The sequence below is a fragment of the Capra hircus genome, chromosome 10 (assembly GCF_001704415.2).
Source record: "Capra hircus breed San Clemente chromosome 10, ASM170441v1, whole genome shotgun sequence".
Taxonomy (NCBI): Eukaryota; Metazoa; Chordata; class Mammalia; order Artiodactyla; family Bovidae; genus Capra; species Capra hircus.
Window position 1 is genome coordinate 10,512,350 of NC_030817.1, and position 18,111 is coordinate 10,530,460.

The 18,111-nt window shown below is 46.4% G+C and overlaps 1 protein-coding gene across 2 annotated transcripts in view; it reads left to right on the forward strand.

Moving 5' to 3' along the window:
* The window catches only part of STON2 (stonin 2), a 170,662-nt gene that overhangs the window by 149,732 nt on the left and 2,819 nt on the right, over positions 1-18,111 (forward strand). For both annotated transcript variants that reach the window (XM_018053892.1, XM_018053893.1), the window contains 2 exons: positions 8,250-10,088; positions 16,909-17,111. In XM_018053892.1, coding sequence (XP_017909381.1) covers positions 8,250-10,088; positions 16,909-17,111 — 2,042 coding nt within the window. The remainder of the gene's footprint in view (positions 1-8,249; positions 10,089-16,908; positions 17,112-18,111) is intronic.

Here is an 18,111-nt window from a genome sequence, read left to right on the forward strand (position 1 = left end):
GCACAGTTCAAAAGCATCAATTCTTCTGCACTCAGCCTTCTTTGGGTGCTCCCTAATCCTTCACAGATCTGGACCTTCTCTGTTTCTCACCATTGCAGTAAGACATGGTAAATATGGTGAGGTGTGTCATTACCTTCATCAGAAGAAGTTCTGGGATTTGGGGAGCAACCTACAAAACCTGACACCTGATTTTTACCTGTTGGTATAAGAGGGATGAGGCTGTTAGACCCTGAGATCTCTGACCAAATGTAACAGCAGGGTTCAGTCCCCTTTAACACTGCTTTAGGATGTGCTGATCCACCGTAGTTTTTCACTGAAGTCTGGGACCCTGACTGCACCAGTGCCCCCCTTGTGGGTTCAGTGGTCCCTTGGGGCTTATGAGCGTCCTGAGTCATGACCGGGGTGTGTCCTCATGTGGTGACCAGGTGAATCGTGGGTGAGGCTGTGGGGACACGCACAGGTGAGACTCCCACGGTAGCAACGGGGCAGGCAGTCCTGCTGAGCGACCCGCCTTGACCACACTGAGGGCATGTGGGAACTTGCCCAGTGCCCCTCTAGGCAGTCCTTTCCCAGGTCCCCAGGCCTGGCACTTGCAGGGCAGAAGAACTGTGCTCAAATCAGAGTCAGGATGGACACCTTTGCTTCCCTTGCCCTCCTATATTGTCTCCTTGCCAGTAACATCTGGACGTTGCTCCTTTTCTTTTTAGCTCCTGAATGAAAAGAGCCCTTTCCACTATCTTGTCACGTCATAGAAGAGTGTGATGGGTCAGTAAGCAGAGAGCTTCACAGACTGTCCAAAAGGGCTCAGACCCTGGAAACTCCTCTCAGTTCACTCCTCTTTGGTGGGCTCTGAAAACAGTTTAAGGTGGGAGGGAAAGGCAGAAGGCTTTTTCGCTATGGCAATGAAGAAATAAGTAAAACACGGATTAGGTTAGGTCCTCAGGTAGCATCACTAGTTAAGTCTCTGAGATGCCCTGATATTTAAAATGTTAAGAGGCTAATTTATAAAATGGATTGTCAGTTTTTCAGTTTACCGTCGATACTGGAATCTAGCCCTGCTCCCCTGCCTGTGACCTCTGCTGGGGAACTGAAGTTGGCCCCTTCAGACAACAGCAAAGTGTTACAGTGGGATCTCTGCCCAGGTGGGTGTTGGAGACTAGAGCCTTCATCTCAGACAACATGAGAAGCCGATATCAAAGAGGCACATTAAGTCAGAGAACCAGTGAGCCAGTTGAGTTGGAAGTTTAGTTGTTAGAGGAAGAAGCCAAAAGCAGGGATCCAAAGTGCTGAGCATTGAAGATGCATGGGGAAGTGGGTAATGGTAGAACCAGGGAATGTTTAGACACGCATGCATACATACGTGGTCAGTCATGTACAACGCCTCGCAGTCCTGTGGACTGTAGCACTCCAGGCTTCTCTGTCTATGAGATTATCCCGGCAAGAATACTGGAGTGGGCTGCCATTGCCTCCTCTGGGGATCTTCTCGTCCCAGGGACTGAACCCTTATCTCCTGTGGCTCCTTCATTGGCAGCCGGGTTCTTTAGCCCTGAGCCACCTGGGAAGCCCAAATGTTTAGAACCAGATTTTAAAAATTTAGAACAGCCTAGGTAGGCACACCCAAAATACTGGGGATGTTCCTCGGCCATTCATCAAACTTAAAGTCTGATGCTTGCTTTTATGAGGAAAAAAAGTGATGAACTGTGTTAGCCCATCTTGATAAGCAGGGAGGGAGTTGGCACAGGGAGCTGACCAGTCATTGGGAGGTGCTCAGTGCTGCTTCCTAGCCCCTCTTCAGTTCAGTTCACTGAATAAAAACCAGAACCTAGTGTGAAATGATAGAGATTCTGTCAAGTGGTGGTAAGTGGTAGTTTGATGAACTTACTTCTTCACTGTGATATATCTCTGACCAGCATCCAAACATCCCCTCTCCAGGACAATAAATGCTAAGGACAGATAAACAGACTCAGACCCTCTGACTCCCCTTTTTATCAGTGTGTTGCGGTGACTAAGCTTATTTTATCCAAGTTAAGAAGCTCCCCTGATAAGGTTTAAATGAATTACTCCTTTCTCTCACCCATACATCTTCACATATCAGGGGATGACTTCATGCCGAAAGGCTTCCCTCTGGAAATGTCAGTCATTGTTTAACTTCTTTTCTCCCATTGAATAGTGCTCCTAAAAAGTTGTGTGTCAGGATAACTCTTGCCAATCTCAAAGGTAAATTTACCAGATTTTAACTTAATGAACAAGCATTAAGATAATACCAGAGTTAATGAATATTAAAATTAGGACTTGACTTTCAGTTTATTTTAGGCAGTTGACTTAAACTCACTGAGTATCAGCTTTTCTTAGCAAAATGAAGGAGTCAGGTTTTCTTATTTCTAAAATCCCTTCAAGTCAGAAAATTCTGTGTTCCTCTTCTTGCCAGAATTGATGCTTTTGAACTCTGGTGCTGGAGAAGACTCTTGAGAGTCCCTTGGACAGGAGGGAAATCAAACCAGTCAATCCTAAAGGAAATTAACCCCGAATACTATTGGAAGGACTGATGCTGAAGCTGAAGCTCCAATACTTTGGGCACCTGTACAAACAGGTGACTCATTGGAAAAGACTCCGATCCTGGGAAAGATTGAAGGCAGAAGAAGAGGGTGATAGAGGGTGAGATGGTTGGATGGCATTACCAATTTAATGGACATGAACTGGGGCAAACTCTGGGAGATCGTGAGGGACAGTGAGGCCTGGCATGCCACAGTCCATGGGGTTGCAAAGAGTCAGACACGACTTGGTGACTGAACACACACACAAATATTTAGGTGCCCACTGTTCATCCAAGGCTGGTCACACAGTATATGCTCTTGTGCAACAGTAACTGTTCCTGCAGTAATCTGTTTGTTTTTGCCACTGCTAATAAATTCCAAGGGGCAGCTCTCAGTGAGTGTTTTGCACTTTTCATCGCATTTAATAAATTAGGCTAACAAACGGGGGAGGAAGATGGCAAGTCTCATCTGCTCTTTTCAAAAATATCATAGAATCTTACATTTTCCCCCCACAGAGCTTACTTTTTCTGCAGTTTGGTGGTTTTGATTGCCATTGTAATCAATTAATTTAATCTTTGGGGAACTTAAAATCAATTGTGGTCTAACATCAAAAGGACCCACCATTTCCTTTTAGTTTACATCGGTAAAGGCACTAAGGAAGCTCTTCAGTTCACTTCAGTTCAGTTGCTCAGTCGTGTCTGACTCTTTGCGACCCCATGGATTGCAGCACACCAGGCCTCCCTGTCCATCACCAACTCCTGGAGTTTACTCAAACTCATGTCCATTGAGTCGGTGATGCCACCCAACCATCTCACCCTGTTGTCCACTTCTCCTCCTGCCTTCAGTTTTTCCCAGCATCAGGGTCTTTTCCAATAAGTCAGTTCTTCACATCAGGTGGCCAAAGTATTGGAGTTTCAGCTTCAGTATTAGTCCTTAATATGGAGGACTGTTTTCCTTTAGGATGGACTGGTTGGATCTCCTTGCAGTCCAAGGGACTCTCAAGAGTCTTCTCCCACATCACAGTTCAAAAGCATCAATTCTTCAGCACTCAGCTTTCTTTATAGTCCAACTCTCACATCCATACATGACTACTGGAAAGGTACTGGAAATTCTCCCTGTGGTGTAGAATGAAAACCTAACCCTCATCCATAGCTTTTATTTAGCAGCAGCCCAACTCATAACACCCGTGGAGAAGGCAATGGCAACCCACTCCAGTATTCTTGCCTGGAGAATCCCCATGGACAGAGGAGCCTGGCGGGCTACAGTCCATGGGGTCGCAAGAGTTGGACATGACTTAGTGACTAAACCACCACCAACAACTCATAATACTAAAAGTAATTTGGAGGTAGCGAGTGGAAGAGAGAGTAAGTAAAGTGAAGCTGGATTTTTGGTTATATTTTAAGAAGTCGGTAAAACAGAATTGTGGATGACAATGTTTTTCTGAAGATAATTCATTTTGCTTCTTAGTGGAGAAATTTGCCAGACTTTCCCTTCCCCTGATTGTTTCCAATACCAGCCACACTAGTCACAAGTGTCTTAGGAAAGATCTAACTGCTGCTTTATCAACACAGACTACAGCAAAGCTCTTGGTTTTCTTTCTCTAAGGTTAGTTAGTGGGAGGCATAAAGATACATTTTGACCTTTTAGTATTTCTTTATTTTGTAAGCAACACTGCATTTTTGAAAGAAGAGAAGACTACAGATTTAGAATTTCAAAAATCACTTCTTACCCCACTTATTTGTTTTCACATCAAAAAGCTTTTTAATATGTTTATACACTTTATATCATGAGTATATATCATTCTAGCAGCAGCAGCAACAGTAGGTATAGCAGCCAACATCTAATGAACATTTAATGTTTGCCAGACACAATTCTAACATCTGGATTAATTTTTCTGAGCAGCCCTGTTAGATAGCATTTAATATTTTTCTAGTTTCATTGATGGGAAAGCGGAGACACAGAAGTTAAAACAACTTGCCCGAAGCCATATAGCTAATAAGCTGCAGATATGGAATTGAAACCCAGGCAGTCTGACTCCACACTGTGGGCTCTTGTTATTTACTCAACAATATAGATATCATGATCAACTTCCATGTGAGTTAAAATCATCAACAGCATCATCATGACTGATGCATGGGATTCCAGTTTAAGGATATAACAATGGATATAACCAGTCTCCTATTAGTGGATATTTAGAAAGTGAAAGTGTTAGTTAACTCATTCGTGTCCGACTCTTTGTGACCCAACGGACTGTACCCGCCAGGCTTCTCTGTCCACAGGATTCTCCAGGCAAGAATATTGGAGTGGGTAGCTGTTCCCTTCTCCAGGGGATCTTCCCAACCCGGGAAGAAAACTTGATGTTAATAGGGGAGAATTTTTAAAATAGTATTTGGCAGTCCTTAGGTTCACTTGAAGAAATGCTTTATTTTCATATGAAAATATGAACCATCGTGACCCTCTGTGAACTATGAACCAATTTTGTTTTTCATCTAGAAAAGTGCTGTTATTATTTTTTCCTTATAAATGATTTTGTAGAAAACCAAATTCTCATTTTCAGAAATTTGACCTATTATACTACTACCATCCCCAAAGATGGATTTTTAAAACAGTTTGTAATCATGGAAGATGAAGATGCCAAAGAAGAGGTAGCTTTGTAACAGTCCTTTGATGCTATTTAATGAATATAGAATCTCTAGAAATGGATCTAATTTAAAACGTTTGCCTCCAAATTTGAAGATGTGTGTGTGTGTGTGTGTGTTAGTCACGCAGTTGTGTCTGACTCTTTGCGACCCCATGTACTGTAGCTCACCAGGCTCCTCTGTCCATGAAGTTCTCCAGGCAATAATACTGGAGTGGTTGCTATTTCCTTCTCCAGGGGATCTTCCCAACTCAGGGATCAAACCTGGGTCTCCCTCATTGTTGGCAAATTCTTTCCCATCTGAGCCACCAGGGAAGCCGCAAATTTAAAGATAACTTCATTTAAATTGTATTATGAGTCTAATGCTTCAAAACTGTCTAGGACTTGGTGTGATTTCAAGTAACTTGGCTTAAAATTCTAAGACTTACTGTAAGAAAGTTAAAACTATCTTCAGGGAAGACAAAGGCTGTTTTTCCCCTTTTTTTTTTTTCAGTTTGGGAGAGGATGGTAAGTGCTATTTTGGGGACAGGATTCCCAACAGAAGAGAATCCTTTGGCAGCAAGAATAAACAGCTTTGGCAGAATCCACCCTGCAAGCGAAAAGGACTTAGGGTACATGTGAAGCCTGGGAGTTGTCCTGAGCTCCAAGGCAGAAAGGATATCCTTGGTACAAGGGGTGAGTCAGCACCAGACTGTCTGAGTGGAAATACTGTCCACAAAAGCTCCATAGAGCTGCTTCATTAGAAAGTGATACATTTTGTGATACATCCCCTTCCCTAGGGAGGTTCAGTTACTGTTTCAAGGAAGTGATTATATTTTACTTAGGGCTACATTGTTCCCTTTAGCCTTCAGTATAACCACCACAACAGTAATAATAATAATAACAATAGTAGTGCTAGTAGTAAAACATGTCCTACAAACCTTGATTGTTTTCTGATTCTTTTCCCTTCATTTTCCAGAAAATAAATCACTTATACATCTACAAAAGTACACTAATGATTAATTTGAAGGAGAGTCTCCTCTTTAATTTTAAAATGCTTTGAAATTCTTTTGTGATGCTGTACACATAGAAAATACTTTTTGCTCATTTTATTTCTGGGGTGAGTGTGGGTATGTATGTGTGTGTGAGCATGTATTCAGCTTACATTTTCAAACTGATGCTTTCAGTAGAGGTAATCACTATTCATTTGAATAAATATACTTTGAAAGATGGATGACAGGTAGCCATCCCATCCACATGTAATTACATGTCTAATTATATGTCACACTGCTGATTTGGTTTGGCTGGATAAGATATTCATGAAGATTTAGCAGGATGGTAAGAAAACTCAACCGTTTGAATATTCATTTCTCTTTGCGTCCAAATGTCTGGAGGTGGAAACTGTTGGTGGAATGGAGATCCCGATACACATTTCTACAGAGACAGAGAGAACACAACTGCTCCAAAGCAGAGTGTCTTTTCTCACTCATTCAGTCAACAACCCTTTACTGAGTAATGGCTCTATGCCAGACACTGATTTGTTTCCTGGGACATTCCTTCATCAAAATCCACTCCTGGCTTTGTCAAGGTCCCACACCCCTCTCCCTTCCCACAACCACAGCAGACGCACTGGGTCTTTACTGAAAAGGTTTGGATTTTTCGTGCCTTGAAACTCAACTTTGCAGCTCCTTCCTTGAAGGCTCTGCAAGAGTGGAGTTTTATTTATAATAATCTTTGTTGTCCTTTGTAAAATAAACCCCAAGATGGAAAACTATTTTAGAGAAAAAAGAAGAGATTAATATCAGGAGCATCTTCTTATGTTTCTACAGACTTGTAAACATTTCAATGGCTGCGTGTTATTCCACTGTGTACCTCAGTTTCCTAACATTCACCCCAAACTTGGTTCACAATTTGGATTCATTTCCTTAGGGTAAGATTACTAAGTCATTGTAAGATCCTTAATACAAACTGCCAAACCATTTTCAGAGAATTTATAGCAACTTATGGGCCCATTGAGGATCTATTTACTATTTATATTACAGCACCCTTACCTTCATCAAATACTAAAACTTGGAAAATCTTCACTTTATTTGGGGGGATTTAATTTTCATTCTTCTTATTACTAGTAAAGGAAATGGCAGCCCACTCCAGTGTTCTTGCCTGGACAATCCCAGGGACAGCAGAGCCTGGTGGGCTGCCATCTGTGGGGTCGCATAGAGTCAGACACGACTGAAATGACTTAGCAGCAGCAGTAGCAGTGAAACTGAACTTTTCCCACGTGGCTGTTAGACATTTTTGCTTTCTCTTTCCTGGGTTGTCTATCTGTCTTCTGCCTATATTTCAAGTTTTTATAGTTTTCTTATTCACTTGCATATGAAACATTTCATATTAAGGATGTTAGCATTTTGTCTTTAGTATTTATTGATCACATTTGGTTAAAAATCCCTCCAATTACATTATTCACAGTCATATCACCACTTAGAGTATATGGATTGTTTTGTTCAATGTGATCAGCTTTATATCATTTTATGTAAGAGGTGGTTTTGATGTTTAAAAATTAAGAATACATACATTAGAGTCAAAAAGCAAAAAAAAACACAAACCTATTCCAGAAACTTCTACAAAATAAAGTAGAATGTATGAGTTAAATTGTGATGGACCTGGGTTCTCTCAGTGCTTCTATATCGACGTTTGCATTCTTACTGCATTTAATGTATGGCCCTCTGGTGGGCTTCTGTGGTGGCTCAGACGGTAAAAAATCCACCTGCGATGTGGGAGACCTGGGTTCGATCCCTGGGTTGGGAAGATCCCCTGGAGAAGGGAAAAGCTACCCACTCCAATATTCTGGCCTGGAGAATTCCACGGACTGTATAGTCCATGGGGTCACAAAGTGTCGGACATGACTGAGCGACTTCTACTTTGTCTGGTGTGCTTACTACAAAACTGTAAGAGCTGTGCCAGACTAAACACTTGAGACAGGTAATGAACTGCTTAGGAATTTACTGGATTGCAGCTAAAATTCTAGCAAAATTCCCTCGTCCCCATCCTCCTAGAGGCCCTGAGCAGCAGTCCCTCACGTGTCCTCCTTTTCCTTTCAGACAATTCCTCGTCTCTTCAGGAGGATGAGGAGGTAGAGATGGAGGCCATCAGCTGGCAGGCCGGCAGCCCGGCCATGAACGGGCACCCCACCACGCCAGTGACCTCTGCGCGTTTCCCCAGCTGGGTCACTTTTGATGACAATGAAGTCAGCGGCCCTTTGTCCCCCATCACGTCTCCTCTGAAGCCAGAAACACTGCCTCTCACCTCTGTGATCCCAGACGGACCTTGCAACTCAACAGGGTCATTTAAGAAGCGGGAACGGCCCAGGAGCACTTTGATGAACTTCTCCAAAGTTCAGAAGCTAGACGTGTCCTCCGTAAGCCATCCGCCTGCTGTGCCCGAGGCTCCACCTTGGAGGGCCACCAATCCTTTTCTGAACGAGACGCTACAGGATGTACAGCCGTCCCCCATCAACCCTTTCCGGGCTTTCTTTGAGGAGCAGGAGAGGCGAGCCCAGAACAGTTCTGTGTCCGGTACCCCAGGCAAGAGCCAGAGAGATTCCCTCATCGTCGTCTACCGGGACGCCATCAGTTTTGATGACTCGAGCCGAAACCAGTCACGCTCGGATGCTGTGGAAAAACTCAAGCGGCTCCAAATCGAGGATTCCGACCACTTCGGGGGTGCGACACTCCCTGATGATGACCCGGCTGCCTGGGCTGAACTGGATGCCCACCCGGCAGGCTCCGAGCAGTCCCCGCCCAGGGACGGCTGGCCCATGATGCTTAGGATCCCCGAGAAGAAGAACATCATGTCGTCCAGGCACTGGGGACCCATCTACGTCAAACTGACGGACGGTGGGTACCTGCAGCTGTATTACGAGCAGGGCCTGGAGAGGCCGTTCCGTGAGTTCAAGCTGGAGATGTGCCATGAGATTTCCGAGCCCCGGCTCCAAAACTACGACGAGAATGGTAGGATCCACAGCTTACGGATAGACCGCGTCACCTACAAGGAGAAGAAGAAGTACCAGCCTAAACCCGCCGTGGCCCACTTGGCCGAGAGGGAGCAGGTCATCAAGCTGGGCACCACCAACTACGAGGACTTCCTGAGCTTCATCCGTGCGGTTCAGGACCGCCTCATGGAGCTGCCGGTGTTGTCAACGGAGCTGAGCACGGTCGGCCTGAACTACCTGGAAGAGGAAATGACGGTGGATGTCCGAGATGAATTCTCCGGCCTCGTGAGCAAGGGAGACAACCAGATCCTCCAGCACAGTGTCCTGACGCGGATCCACGTGCTGAGCTTCCTCTCGGGCCTGGCCGAGTGCCGGCTGGGCCTCAACGACGTCCTGGTCAAAGGGAACGAGGTGGTGTCCCGCCAGGACATCGTGCCCACCACCACCGCCAAGTGGATCCGGCTCCACGAGTGCCGCTTTCACGGCTGCGTGGATGAGGACGTGTTCCGCGGCTCGCGCGTCATCCTCTTCAACCCTCTGGACGCCTGCCGCTTCGAGCTCATGCGGTTCCGGACGGTGTTCGCCGAGAAGACCTTGCCCTTCACGCTCAGGACGGCGGCGAGCATCCACGGGGCGGAGGTGGAGGTGCAGAGCTGGCTGAGGATGTCGGCGGGCTTCTCCTCCAACTGGGACCCCCTCACCCAGGTCCCCTGCGAGAATGTGATGGTCCGCTACCCCGTGCCCAGCGAGTGGGTGAAAAACTTCCGCAGGGAAAGCGTCCTGGGAGAGAAGTCTCTGAAAGCCAAAGTGAACCGGGGGGCAAGTTTTGGCTCAGCCAGCGTCTCCGGCTCTGAGCCGGTCATGAGAGTCACCCTGGGGACTGCCAAGTACGAGCACGCCTTCAATGCCATCGTGTGGAGGATAAACCGACTGCCTGACAAAAACTCAGGTAGGCAGAGCTCCCTCTTGTTTGAGAGCCGCCACACCGGGGCGAAAGAGCTGGGATCCAAGTGCCGGCTTTCTCTTCCCCTGCGACGTGCTGGTCTTGTGCTATGTGAGGGGAACCGTGATGGGGAGGGTCAGGGGAATGGATGGCCAGGAAGCACAAGTTATTTCAGTGAGGTTAAGTCACAAACCTGCATGACCCAGGTCATTCCATCTTTTAATTCCCCTACCTTCTTCACACTTATTTTGTGAAACGATGCGTTATTCTTCTCAGCGGGGTTGCCAAGCACATTTCTAAGACAGCTTATGAATTTGTTTTCTGACTCAAAGTTTTAGCTGGTGTTGGAAGCTATTTTTTTTTTCCAGACCCTAGAAGGCTTCTGGGTTTTGAAGAGACATCTGCATCCTGTTGTTGTTGTTATTCAGTTGCTGGGTCATATCTAGCTCTTTGCCATCCCATGGGCTGCTGCATGCCAGGTTTCCCTGCCCGAGTGCAGGTAAAAGGGCCAGGTGACGGCCAGTCACGTACAGTGTAGGCAGGGAGTTGGATTTATGATTCCAGCAATCCTGTGCAAGGCCCGTCAATCATAATATCCCAAGTTTAGAGCTGGGATTTAGGCATGGGGAAGGGGCCTCCGGGGGCTTCCCTGGTGGCTCAGGTGGTAAAGAAGTCTGCCTGCAATGCAGGAGACCCGGGTTCAATCCCTGGGTTGGGAAGATCCCCTGGAGAAAGAAATGGCTACTCACTTGAGTATTCTTGCCTGGGAACTCCACGGATGGAGAAGCCTGGCAGATAGCGCATGGGATCGAAAGAATCATCCACAAACGACTTTGACAGAGAGAGGGAGAGTGAGAAGGGGCCTCTGATCAGACTGCAGACAGCCAGGACATGAAGGTCCAGAAGGACTGGAACACTGACAAGAAGTAAGGGAAGGAGTGTTTGATCAAAGGAGACAGCTTACCAGCCCTTGCTGGCCTGCGCGCAGTGAGCAGGGGTGCTTGTCTGCCTGGGTGAGCCCAAAGGCAATGGCTTTCCTCTTGGGTCTGGTGAGATTTGGTGGAATGACAAAACTAGGGAGTGAGCAAACCAGCTCTAATAGTTTTATTTCTTAGAGTAAGTCTGGGTGATCCCAATGGTAGGCAATAAAGCCCATGGTCCTTTAAACCATCTCTCATCTGTAATAAACAAAAGTGGGTATTTTGGCCAACAACAACAACAACGAATGTTTGGAAACACTGTTGGTTAAACTTTCCCTTATGCAGATATTCTTTATTCCGTTCTCCCTGTTAAATCCTAACAACATAATTAGAGTCTTCATTTCCTGTTTGGAGTGTGGAGTGGCTGTGTTTTACCCTAGCTGCCATATGACATGGAGCCAAGAGGCAATACGATCCAGTCAGCTTCCCCTGGCGGGCCAGGCTGGGGACACACACCAGGGCTTTCTGTGTCCAATGCTGGGTGTAGCGGCGCAGACTGATGGGACAATTGGGCTTCTGTGTTTGAGGCTGGACTGGCCACCCTGTTGCTAAACGGGCAGGATTTTTAAAGCCTTCCTCTAGGCGCCTGCTCATTCACTTCTCTGAGGCCAGCATGGTATCACCTGGCTGACAGCACCGGGAATTCTGTCTTGGCCCATCTGAATTGATGGCCCAGAGAAGAGGCCCTCACCTCTCACCTCTCCTGTGGCACAGATGCCCCCTGAGAACAGAACCGAGGTCACAAGGGGGAAATCTCTGTTTAACCTGCTGGAGGGGTGACATCACAAAAAAACAGGGCCTCTGGTTTGTGTTTACTGGGATTTTCAGCTCTGCAATTTAGTAAGCATGGATTCAGGTCACTTTCTTATGGAATAACTGGATTTTCAAGCTGGAAGGGACCTGGGGGATGACTTAGGCAAACCTCTTCCTTCCACAGACAAGAAAATTAAGGACCAGGAGTGACCTGACCCATCACATCCAGGGTCTTTTTTTATTCTCGATAACCCTGCTGCCTCTCGATAGGTCATACAAAACACACACAAACTTGAAGTAACTTCCATTATGAGCACAGAGATTTGCAGTTTCCTCACATACCTCCTTTACTTCAAAGTTCCTTCTCTCAAATATTGAAAGGTACCACGTGAGGGGCCTTATAAGCAGCAGAGACTGACTGGCTTTTTTCAGCAAAAAGAGAGAGACTGTCGGGAAAATACAGGTGGTCTCAGAGAACTAGAGAATCAAGCAGGCTTCAGAAAGGATAATTCTGGAAGGCAGGAGCCGTGGGAGGTGTCCTCAGGCTGTAGCCGTTGGGACAAACCACCGCAAGCCATTTCCTGTCACTTCCCAAGGCTCAAAGGTCATGACTGACATGACCACCAAGATGACACGCAGTGGGCTGCTGCTGCTGCAGCTGAAGTTGCTTCAGTCATGTCCGACTCTGTGCGACCCCATGGACAGCAGCCCGCCAGGCTCCTCTGTCCACAGAATTCTCTAGGCAAGAATACTGGAGTGGGTTGCCATTTCCTTCTCCCCAGATGCAGTGCTGGGGAGGAGTATTTCTCAGAGAGAGAGAAGGAAAAAAAAAAAAGAAAAGAAAAAGATTGTTACCAGATTAAAAAGGGAGTAGATACAGGATAGGGAATACATCGTCCTCAAGCAACAGCAACTAGTTTCCTTAAGGCTTCCCAGGGTAGGAAGTATTCAGCAGGCTCAAGGCCAGGTCAGTGCAGCCTATATATCGCATAGGTTATTTTCCAGGTTACTGGCACCTTGTGAACGATTGTTAAAATACAGGACATGGCGAGAATATCTGGGGATGTTTCTCACTTAAACCTACCCCCGCCCCCTCCTCAATTACTGATTTGCTGTGATGGTTGTGTGTTTTTAGAAGTGAAATCCCACCTCCCGCTCCCCCTGCCCCCCGAGAACTTCTTATTCTATTTCTGGCTAACTATATTTCTGTATCAGTTCAGGAAATTGATAGCACCCCATTTCTGGCAACTGGAAATATACAGGATCGGAATTCTAGGCAGACTGCAGGGTCTTACCGTCGCTGGTGTTGTGTTCTGAATCCCCTGCCTTCCCCATCCGGGGCTCCACCCGTGAACCCAGAGAGCTGGTGATGATCTATTAGTAACTGTCGCCTTTCTGAGCTCTTCTGTCTCAGTCTAGAGATAGCTTTGAGAAGGTGCCTTTGTAAGGCTATTATCTGTCAGAATCCTCACGTCTCTGCAGTGGAAGAGGACTGAACCTCTGCCCGTGTATCCCACTTGCGGTGGCCCTGCAACCCTAGCTCCCGGAGGCGGGATGGTCAGACCGAGAGGCAGCTACGGCCAGGCTGGCATCCCAGGCCTTGCCAGCACCCCAAGCCTGTAGCCACAGCAGGGCCATCCCAACAAGCCTGCGAAAGGCTAACAAGCCCCACGCTGGATTCCTACTTGGCTCTCGTTGGCAGGGCCCGTCCGGGTTCTCCCTGCCACCCTAATCCCAAGGCCGTTCCTGATTCCTAGAAGGCACCCGGAACAAGTTTTGTGCTTTCCCGGGCTGTCTGCCGGGGAACAAAACATTCTGTCCTGCACAGGTAGCTGTCTTTGTGGAATTCCAGTTCTCATTAGATCAGGTAAAGAGAAAACAATTCCAGTAGGGCTCCCCTTCCATGAGAAATAGCAGTCTGAATTTTAATGATAAATTTTCTCAATGTCATTGAATAAAATGACATAATCTGTGAGCTAATTAGTACATTACTGTGAATTAAACTATCAATTCAGTTCAATTCAGTCGCTCAGTCGTGTCCAGCTCTTTGCGACCCCATGGACTGCAGCACACCAGGCCTCCCTGTCCATTGCCAGCTCCTGGAGTTTACTCAAACTCATGTCCATTGAGTCAGTGATGCCATCCAACCATCTCATCCTGTCGTCCCCTTCTCCTGCCTTCAATCTTTCCCAGCATCAGGGTCTTTTCCAATGAGTCAATGAATTCAATTTCAATTTAATTCCAATGAATTAAACTATACTAGCTTTGAAAATTGCACTTCCCTATCTGTTGGGCTCCCCAGGTGGATCGGTGGTAAAGAATCTACCTGCAAATGCAGGAGATGCAAGAGACGCAGGTTCGATCCCTGGGTCAGGAAAATCCCCTGGAGTAAGAAATGGCAATCCACTCTAGTGAAAGTGAAAGTTTAAGTCTCTCAGTCGTGTTCGAGTTTTTGCGACCCCATGGACTATAGCTCGCCAGGCTCCTCTGTCCATGTGATTCCCCAGGCAAGGATACTGGAGTGGGTTGCCATTCCCTTCTCCAGGCAAGGATACTAGAGTGGGTTGCCATTCCCTTCTCCAGGGGATCTTGCAGACCCAGGGATCAAACCCTGGTCTCCTGTATTGCCGGCAGATTCTTTACTGGCTGAGCCACCGGGGAAACCCACCTGCTCCAGTATTTTTGCCTAAAAAATTGCCTGGACAGAGGAGCCTGGTGGGCTAGAGACAGGGGAGTCTGCTGGTCAGAGTCAGACATGGCTGAGCACACAAGCACAACTGTCCACGAGCCCCAGCATCCATTGGTTGATGCTAGAACTCAAGAAAGAATGTTGTTTTCATAGAATTTGCTGTGAATACTCTTTGGTGGGGTGAGAAGAAGAGGTTCAGTTTTGTGGAAAGTTATGATTTTCAGTGTTCCAAGAATATGTAAATAAGGGCAATGAGATAAAACTGTCATTTAGGTTGCTACTGAATTAAGAAACTCCCCTATCTACTTTGTGATGATCTAATAGCAATATATTGAGAGGAGTCTAGGATATAATTTGGAGTCAGTTAGATATGAATTTTATTCCCAGTTCTACAGTTTAATGGCTGTGACCTCACGCAATTTACTTAAACCTTTCAGAGAAATCTCAGTTTCCTCTTTTATAAAACAGTTATTAATACCCTTATTATTTCATTATTATTTCACTAATATTATTATTTCATTAATAAGAATGAAATTAGATAATGCTTTTAAGTGTTTAGCACAGTCTCTGGCTTGTAATAAATGTTCAGTAAGTGATGGCTGTATAATGACATCTGTGGTTACACAGTTTAAAAAAAGGTGAATCAATTTATTTTCAAATAATGTGATTTTTACTACTACATGTATCTGAAATTCCTTTCCCAAAAAACTGCCATCTTTTTCTTAAGTGTTACTTTGTAGAAAGAACCACTGAAATATGTTACATTTGTGAAACAGAGCAAAACAAATCCTGCACGCTGTGATGTTTTCCTTGGAGAGCGGGTGTGTATGTTCTCACTCTCCGAGATTAAAAAGTCCTGCCCAGACCAATAGAGGAAATTGGAATTGTTTATTTGGGGAAACTCAGATAACCAAGGGCTGTTTCAGTTACATCATGAAGTCAGAGGCACACTGTTTATCCATAGTGAGTTGCTTTGCGGGGGTCCTTAAGGCTTTTTCTCCACCCCTGTCACCCTGCAAACCCGGGTACCGAGGTTTGAGGACTGTGAGGCTGTCACATAGACAAATCGGTTGAGTGTCTGGGAGGCGGACCGCTGGGTCTAGTTTTCTTGGCTCAACCACTTGCTAGCTCTGACCCTGGGCGGTCGAGCTCACCTCCCGAAGCCTTAGTTCCTCATCTGTACAAACGTAACAAAGCACAGCCTCAGGGGACGGTTATGAAGAAGCAGTGAGAGAATCTGCAGAGAACGCTTTGCTCACGACCTGGCTCACGGTTCTCGGAAAACGTCTCCTGCCGCATCTGACTAGTGGTGCCGGCGACGCGTCCGTGGTGAGGCAGGGAAGTCAGCTCTGGCTCTTCTGCCTCAAATAATCTGGTAACAATCTTCAGATGAAAATCAGACCGTAAGTTTGCCTTCCAGATATGGCAGAACCAGCCACAGATTTACAGAGTTAAATAGCAGTAAGGGCCGATGCCTGCCCTTGTTCAGCTCACCCTTTCCCACCAACCCCCAGCTCCGCACTTCATCCTTGAGGAAGAAGCCTGGAGAGAACAAAGGCTTTGCGTGTGGGGTCCTCGCGCTTAGAAGAGCTGCAGGTCAAATCCAGGACTAACAGGCCCTGGCTGTCGGTCTTGTGTTCTCTCGGGCGTTCCGTGGGCATGACTGCATGCTCAGTCGTGTCCGGTTCATTGTGACCCCATGGACTGTAGCCCCCCGGGCTCCTCTGTCTACGGGGTTTCCCAGGCAAGACTGCTGAAGTGGGTTGCCATTTCCTCCTCCAGGGCATCTTCATGGTCCAGGGATGGAACCCGGCTCTCCTGCATTGGCAGATTCTTTACCACTGGGAAAGATGTCTTCCTAGGGAGACATCTGGGAAACCATGCTTCCCTAATGCTTACGTGCAGTTTCTAAGGGCTTTGTTATTTACATATTTCATTCGCCTGGAAAACATGCCAAAAGCATTAAAAAAAAAATATGAACGGCTATGAAGAAAATTCAATTCAGCTTTCAAAAAAAATTGATGATTTTGCTCCAGGTGGCTGTCTTTGATGTTTTATTAGGTGCTAAGTGCTAATCTCTTTTATTCCTTTCTGCCAATCTACAATCTCTGTTTCTTGGTATTTGTGCTGTGTTCACATCACGCTCTGACCTGAGCAGGCAGAGTGAGCCTCATTTCCCAGGTCACGCGTTTTATTGCTAGGATCCCAGGCTACCGAAATGAGACGGTGTTACGTCCAGAGATCTGAGGCATATACATGCAGTGTGGTTTCTGCCGAGGCCAGTCCTCTGCTCAGTGCTGGACCCTCTGAAAGGCTGCCAGGCCTCCTTGTTTGTTACTCAGGCTCTCCTTCCATTTCTTCGCCAAAGAACCGGAACCCTAGAATCTTTGTTTTTCTTTTATAGCTTCTGGTCACCCACACTGTTTCTTCTGCCACCTTGAACTTGGCTCGGACCGGGAAGTGCCTTCCAGATTTGCCAATCACGTGAACGTCGAGTTCAGCATGCCTACAACGTCTGCCTCCAAAGCTGCTGTGAGATCCATCTCTGTGGAAGACAAGACGGACGTCAGGAAGTGGGTCAATTATTCTGCACACTACAGCTACAAGGTAGCCTCGGAGGGCATCTGGCTAATGCTTCCAAGTCTGTCTATTTACCCCCAAATACTCCCTGCTCCCAACCCTTTTAGCAGTGCCCGCCCAGGGTGCAGACGGGTGCTCCGGCCACCGTGGATGTGGCCCACTGCGCATAGCTGTGGTTGAGTCTGCTCAGAGCTAAATGAATAATCCCGCTCGTGGGCAACAGAAAGGCTGGAAAGAGAAATAGAGGCTAATGAAAGAGGAGGATATAATGTCTCAGTTGTCACGAACAATTACAAAAGAGTCATGGGGTAAGGAGATTATTATTACTCGTTTATCATATAATTTATGTGCAGGGGAGTGGGCTTGGAAGTGCAGGCAGGCTCAGGAGAATGCTAACTCTAAGCATATATTTCAGCTGCAGATGTTGGTGAAGTGGATCTGAGTGAGGTTAAGACACATCTGACCTGGTCACTGGGCTGTAACAGAGCAATCTCGAAAGCCAAGCAAACCTTTGTAGTAGTAACAGGATCAGGGCTGTAAAGGGGACTGTGAAGCTGGAGAGTTTGGACATAAAGAGTGATTATATCCTGGGGAGTTAAGAGAGATTCAGTAGGAAGAAATGCTAATGGTAAAGAGCCTGTCTGCTAATGCAAGAGACGTCGAGGTACAGGTTCCGTCCCTGGGTTGGGAAGATCCCCTGGAGGAGGGCATGGACACCCACTCCAGGATTCTTCCCTGGAGAATCCCTTGGACAGAGGAGCCTGGCGGGCTAAGGTCCATAAAGTTGCAGAGAGTCAGACACGACTGAAGCAACTGAGCACACACACGCAGGAGATTAAATGCCAAAGACGATGGAAAATGGGCAAGGGGGCAGGGGGAACACTGAAGAGGGATTTGGTAAAGCGGTTTAATAATTTTCTATTCATAATAACACCCTTGGATTTATACCATCATTTAATTGTTCTTTAAATATTTCCTTAGTTGTGCAATCCAAAACATTCAACTACCGAAAAGAACAAATACTCCA